Source organism: Acanthisitta chloris, unplaced genomic scaffold (assembly GCF_000695815.1).
Source record: "Acanthisitta chloris isolate BGI_N310 unplaced genomic scaffold, ASM69581v1 scaffold10470, whole genome shotgun sequence".
NCBI lineage: Eukaryota > Metazoa > Chordata > Aves > Passeriformes > Acanthisittidae > Acanthisitta > Acanthisitta chloris.
The window spans coordinates 66,454-73,571 of record NW_008651118.1 but is presented as its reverse complement, the minus strand read 5'-3'; the positions used below and the strand labels follow the sequence as shown (position 1 = coordinate 73,571).

At 36.3% G+C, this 7,118-nt stretch overlaps 1 protein-coding gene across 1 annotated transcript in view; it reads right to left on the bottom strand.

Annotated features, from left to right (window-relative positions):
- Positions 1-1,218: 1,218 nt before the first annotated feature.
- Positions 1,219-7,118, bottom strand: part of CTTNBP2 (cortactin binding protein 2) — a 61,554-nt gene continuing 55,654 nt past the window's right edge. The window contains 5 exon segments of the mRNA XM_009071821.1: positions 1,219-1,820; positions 1,822-1,959; positions 3,296-3,397; positions 5,472-5,604; positions 6,489-6,549. Coding sequence (XP_009070069.1) covers positions 1,713-1,820; positions 1,822-1,959; positions 3,296-3,397; positions 5,472-5,604; positions 6,489-6,549 — 542 coding nt within the window. The 3' untranslated portion in view covers positions 1,219-1,712.

The window sequence follows — 7,118 nt, the reverse complement described above, 5'->3', positions numbered from 1 at the left end:
CCTCACGGAAGCTCCCACACTGCCACTCACCACTTCAGCAAGTGAGGGATCCTACTTGCTGAGATCCAATGCTCCAACCCGCAGTGCTTCGCAGCTGACTCATTCTGCTCAGAACCACCTGCAGAAGCAGCATCTCAGTTTTCAGCACCAAAATTAATTAAAAATAATAAAAGTAAAACTCAGCCTCTAGAGAAATAGTCTGTATTCTGTTCCATGGTATTACGATACAGCAAATTTAAGTTTTAATAAACCAGCAACTGCCAAAGGCACTTTCTAAATATATTGTGCAGGAACTGATTACAGACATAAGCTGCTAATATTCGATACCTGTAGAGCTAATGCACACATACAAACTAAGGGACAGAAAGACAATATGCCATACAAAAATTTTATTGACATGAGTTGGGGATGACTGTTTTACATACAAAGCTGAAGCATTAGGAAACGGTTAGGTAATCCTTTCCTCTTCCACCTTAATTTGAGAAAAACACTCCTTTGGAAATCAGAGGCATGACCATGTCATTGTCCAAGTTTTCCAGACCATCTCCTGGGAGCCCAGCAGAAGGCATCTAAGTCTGAAAAACTCATCACTTTCCCCTGCCTACCAGGTGAGGTATCTCAGCAGTGTGCATTTCTACGTTGTTACAATTCACAAGGATATAACTGCAGCTACCATAGAGAGGGGCTGGGGAAATACACCCTGTGTAGAAAACCTCCCTCATGGGAACATGATCTACCTCAGTAGTAGAGGGAAAAATGACAAAGAGTTAATTTTAACTGCAACTCAAGTATCATTTCACAGCAATTACATCTTAAATCCACAATAGAAATTGATAATTACATAGTAACTCATTGCTACTACATTATCTTGGATAATACTGTAGTTAAGCTCTTGCTCAAATTTCTTTTCATTAAAATCTGTTTCTGTAAAACACTGTTATTTCTCAGATGCATTTAAAACACTAATGAAGCATATAAAAGTTTTTACAGTATACAAGAAAAACTAAGTTAATAAATGATCACATTTTCTTCAATTCTATCAAAGAATAAGAGTCTGAGAAAAAATAACTTTTGTTGCATTTTAATTTCTCAATCTCTTTCCTTTTTTAAAAGATAAAAGTTATAAAGGAAATTCATGACATTTTAGATGAAGAGAAGCTTGGGAGAAACAAAATCACAATTCAGCAGGCAGATGATGGGGAAATCAAAGTGTTTAGTATGGCTTGTAGCTGAAAGTAATCGATCTGCATTTCCAATCATTGTAGTTATTGCCACATTCCATTAATTTTTCATTAAGTGAAGATAAAAACATGTCTTTAAAATGCATGAACAATAGCTTTAAGCCATTACTGTACATATTGTGCAACTCATCGGAATGCAGTATAACATGTGAACTTAATAGAATATATTTATGTACAGTATATACACAAACAGAATCCTGTGGTAGATACCCCTGAATATTATCATTTAAATGAGTAATTTTCATAATAAAGGAAGAAAAAATCAGCCATCTATGGAGGTGGCAAAATTGCTCATTTCTAAAGCTTAAATCACTATAATTTCCAGCTGATGTACATAGAAATAAAACTGTGGTCCTGTACAAACTTTACATTACAGGGAAACAGTTTGTTTTTAAAAAATATTTACATATTTTAGTACTTGGTTCTTTGCAATAGATTATATCAACACAGAAAATTGTATGATAGGCAGGTTTATTTATTGGATTTTTCTATTTGTTCTTTTTTGTGCAAATTCCAAATCTCTCTCTTTGTGTTATTATCTGCCTCTATTTGCCTTGTATTACTGCTGCTGCTTTTTTTTAGTATTCTGAGAAGGCTGGGTGACTTTACTTCTAGGAACAGGAAGAAAAGATTTAACTCTTGAAGCACCCAACTCTGTCTTTGATTTACTGTTGCTGCTTTCCACCGTTCGACTGCTGCTGAGAGGACGCATTCCATCCTGGGAATAAAAAAAATAAAATAAAAAAAAAAAGCATTTTCTGTATAAATAAGTATCACTGTTTGATCTGAAAAGCAACCGAACAACCCCATGGAAACCTTTTTATTTACAATCTCTTGCAGTATAATATGAGAGCTTCTTACTATTTGGTGACCAAACCTTGGCTCTTTTTTGCTTCTTTGACTGAAATATAATTAACATCTCAGAACACCAAAATAAAACAATGGGATTTTATGTTGCCATTGGAAAAACCAAACTTGATTCTCAGACGGATCAGTTTCAGGAGTACCCTAATAAAAAAATATAAGTTTGTTCTTTCATTGCTGTGGAAAAATCACAGTTGCAGCCACAGCTAAAAGGGGAAAATGGAAATTTATAGTTACAAGCAAAAACCATCAGGTTCCAACTTGAATTTTGATATTCACTTTTCTTACCATCAAGGCCATAAATAATAACAAAATACTCATGACAAAAATAATACTTCAAGAACAGAACTTGAAATACTTACATTTTAATCTATAATCTTATAGATTGTTTTCTTATAAATTAGATTTTGGCATCTCAAATTACTTATGCTGAGAAGCTACGTTCTTTAAAACTGAACCATATTCACCTTTCCCAAATCTAGATATCTGAAGGGCCAAAGTCAGGTATGCTGTCACTTTTTGTTCCTCTGCTGTCAAGGAGAAAGAGGTTAGTTAGGTCCCTAACTAACATGGAGAGAAAGGAGAAATAGGACCTTATCTGTTAGCATCGGTTGAATCCAGATCCCCCTCTGGGCAGCAGTAATAAGAAGTTCATTTTCACTATCAGCTACTGCTTTTCACATAAAGGCTGAGAGATAAAAACGCTATTCATCATGGGTCTGACCCTTATTAATCCTTGACTCCATCAATTTGTTTGCATCCTGGATCAAAGATTTTGCATCCCTTACCAGTTTTGTCTTTCTCTTTCATATACTTGAAAGCATTTTTCTTCTAGGCAATTAAAAAATTAATTAATTATGCATATGTTGCCCTTTTAAGTAGTTTGTCCCATTACCATTAATAAGATCTCTGCTCATGCAGTGTTGCTTTTGTTACCTACAGGATTCTCTTCACTTGCAGAAAAGGATGCTTTTCTAATCTCACACCCTTCTTCATTTCACCAGGTCCTGCAGCTGCATCATTGCTACAATTGCAATTTGGTATGTCTGGAAAGTTTCCTAAGAATCATGACAGTTTATTACAGTTTTGTAATAACCAGGGCACTAATTCTCTGGATCCAGTCAGGAATTAATATTTTGGAGAAACTCAAGACACCTTCCCTGTATTACTGCAAAACTCATTTCACCTACCTTTTGTGCTGTTGTTTTACTTGGGTTAGTACCACTTGCTGAGAATACAGGAATGTTCTGAGAGTTGCTGAACACCAATAGCTCATCCTTAGAATCTGCAATCTAAACAAAGACAAGAAAATAGTGAGGTTTTAGTTATTCACAGAGACTGTGCTTCAATTTGCCGAATTTTGGAAGCTTGGTTTTATTTTGGTGGTTTCTGTGCAATATAAGGCATAAATATCCAGAGAACAATTAAAACATGTCTCCTTTACTCTTGAGTGCATTTGTGGGAGATAGGAGATACAGGGAGAGATTTCACATTGACTATTATCAGAGGAAGATTAAACATACATTTCCTAAGTAATACTGTTCAGTGGAGCTTAAGGGTAGTTTCCCATTGGCCCAGGAACATTTCAGAAAGGAATGATCCTTTTCTCTTCCTCCTGCCATGTTTCTTCCCTACTATTTTCTATCAAACCTTGTGACCAGAAAATAACAGATAGAGCCTGTTCAACCTTCTGTCCTCACTGATATCTAGATATTTTATCCTGGGACAAGCTGATCCAATTCAACTCTGCAACTGCAAGAGTACTCAATCCCAACATAATGGATGCAGCAGGAACATATTCGAGTGAAAGGGCAAATGAAAGAGCAGGAGTACTTATTCTGATGGCAGCCTGAAATTACATCACACAAAGAAAACATACAACAGCACCCTGACTTCTGCAAGGCTCTACTTGGCAGCTGGGGAATTAACAGAAATTCCAGCCATAGATGGTTCCACCCATGGTGAGGAAACTGAACAAAAGACAGTGACATCTATCTCCTTCCTTATCTAACCCATATTTCCTTGAATTGTCATCAATGACCAATTACACTTTGCATGTTATTAAACACAATTTTAAGCTGGTTACCATTTCTTTAAGCACATCCCATTCTTTCAAGGATGCCTACAGTAAATCCCTGCTAACTGGCTGGTGATTAGCTTGCCAGCTTGGTGCATGTGACTCATGCAAGTACTGTAAATACTTTAAGAGAAAAAACTCAAAACAAACCACCATAATAAAGGGTTTCATTAAATATTAAGGTTGAAAAGTCTTCCCAAACACAATATTTCTTTTTTTAATAAAAACCTGGTTGTCTTCTAAGAATAAACAGAATATGTAATAAAGGAAAACTAATGGACCTGCTGTTCAGGAAAATCCTAGAGGATGTCATGCACAGACTAACTGGAAAATAGCCTAAGACTGACTATCTGTGCTTCAAAAGATATGGGCAGCTGCTCCGGTGTGAACACAGCCTGCTGTCACAGCCATCTATTTTAGCTCTGCGAGGAGGAAAGGTGGAAAAGAACTGCTTCAGCTGCAGGGAGAGCTGCTGTGGGTGTAGAAGGAAATCTGAGAGAGATCCACAGCTCCACCCTCTGCTTCCAGATGCCTCCCATAACAACCCACAACTCATTCCAGCATAGAGTTAAGGCAAACCTACCTATGAGCCCTGCGAGTATCCTTCACCCTCTTTTGCCACTGTTAAAGAAAAAAACCGAGGCCAATCCATTCTCTCTTTCTTAGGGTGACAAACTGCATTTTGCCTACACAGCAGAGGAGCTTTGAGCTAGTTCTGTGATGGTTAATGGGATTACATTAAACAAACCCAATGTGCAATGCATATTATGGAAAATGTTCTATGTCTTTCAGACTACAAAACAGCTTCCCAGTGGAAGTAATGATAGCATGAAAGACAACACAGGGAATAGTAATGCAGAGATGGTTGTTCTCAGCAAAGTGGCCACAGCACCAAGCCTGGCAGAGTTCAGGAAGTGTTTGGACAATGCTCTCAAGCACATGGTGTGATTCTTTGTGTGATCCCGTGCAGGGCCAGGAGTTGGACTCAATGATCCTTGTGGGTCCCTTTGAACTCAGGATATTCTATGATACTATGAAGTTATAAATTTCAGTCTCCACTGCAAAAATCTCCACAAGAAAAATTGCTGAAGGCGTAATTTAAAATAGTGTATGTTAAATCAGAACACTTACCCTCAAATGTATAATTAATTAGTTGACTTTGGCTTATTCCCAAATAATTTAATAACTTTCAGTTCAAGCAGGGCTTGCAAATTAAAAATTTATTTTAAACATGTAACAAACAACTGAATATGGTAATGTAGTAAATTATTTAAAAGCCTTGTGTTTACCTTGCTTATATCAGGCTCAGATTTGCTGGAACACATACTTTGAAGTTCCTGCACAAGATCTACTTCATCATCAGACCCCACGGACAGCCTTTGCTCCAGATTTAATGTTCTCAAATGATCCTTCTCTGAAGATCTGGTTAAAAAACCCAAATAAACAAATGGAGAGAAGATTTTAATTAAGCTATGATACAGAATTTAAAAATAAATATTATAAACACCTGAAAATTAGTAATTTCTTTCCAAATGACTTTTACTACCACAAACAGAAAGGAAATAACCTCTAATTGCCAGCTATAGCTGTCAATAGCTGTTGTATCATAATAAATTTTGCTATAAAAATCATTCTCTCGATTCTGAAATACTAACAAAGGATTCTTCAGCCTCATATCTTCAAAGACTCCCCTATTTTTAAGACGGAACAATCAATTTTATTCGACTCTCCTTTTTGGAGCACTTAAAAGAACCCCTGGCATACTGGATGCATAAATATTCTATGTTCTCTGTGCCTGTGAATAAGGTAGAACTGAGGTTTCAGATTGAAGTAAAGTCCCAAATGCAGTTCCCTCTGGCTACTTCATGCACTTTCCCAGGGAACCTCTGTATCATTTAGACTAAAGCACATGTACTGTACCATCTTGAATTGCCATTCAGTAAGCTGAAATAGCCAGAGGAGTTTTTAAAATATAATGCTAGTTTGGAAAAGCATATGGTCAGCTTTGCAAGGCAGAGTAAGTATTACATAATATTCTTGAGTCACAGACTATCCTGTTACATAAAAAGGCACGTAGTGATGCAAGGTTTGAATTGCACAAATGGATTCTAAAATTATATCAAAGTACATAAATTTTGTTTCCTTTCAGAAACAAAAATTAAAAATAATTCTTTTCTTCAGATGTAGAACCAAAACATTACCAAATACAAACTCTACATCTATTCATATAATCTGCTGCTTTAAAACACAATGTTATCGTCTTTATTTTTTGCTTAGCGTCACAAATACCAGAAATTTAAACTTACTTTGTGGTGAGAGAAGTCCTTTTCTTACAGTTTGGTTGCAACATAGCCTTAGATTTTATACCTGCATAAAAGAGAGATTGACTTGTTAGTGTGTTACCATGTGCACCGATTTCTTGATTGTAAAATCTGTGATAAACAGGGAAAATGTGTTCCCATTTACTAGCTAATTATGTCAATAAAGTCTGTCAAATATCAGAATACATCCCTTGAAACTGTTCAGAGTAGCATTAGGAACTCCTGAAATGGCAAATAGGGCATGACTTGCCCAAGCTTTTGTGAAAGACAGAACATGAGGTTTGTGTGAGGCATTTGAACTATTCTTGCTGGTTCTCTCAAAGAGAACTTTTCAACAGGAAAATATTTAAGCCTGTTCATGGAGGTAAAATAAAATAACTTGCACTTACCCAAAAACAGGAACAGCATTTGATTCTGAGAGTCAGAAATAGAAGGCTACTAAAACTAATTGAGCATTCCGTATTTTACTTGTATCACAGATATTAACTGGACTCCAAGAACAGTCTCGGGTACAAGACATACACAGCATCAACCATCTTACTTCAGGTTATGTTCATTGTTTCTTAAATCCTCTGAGCAGGATTAGACAAGTTCACAACTTAAAGAGAGAACTAG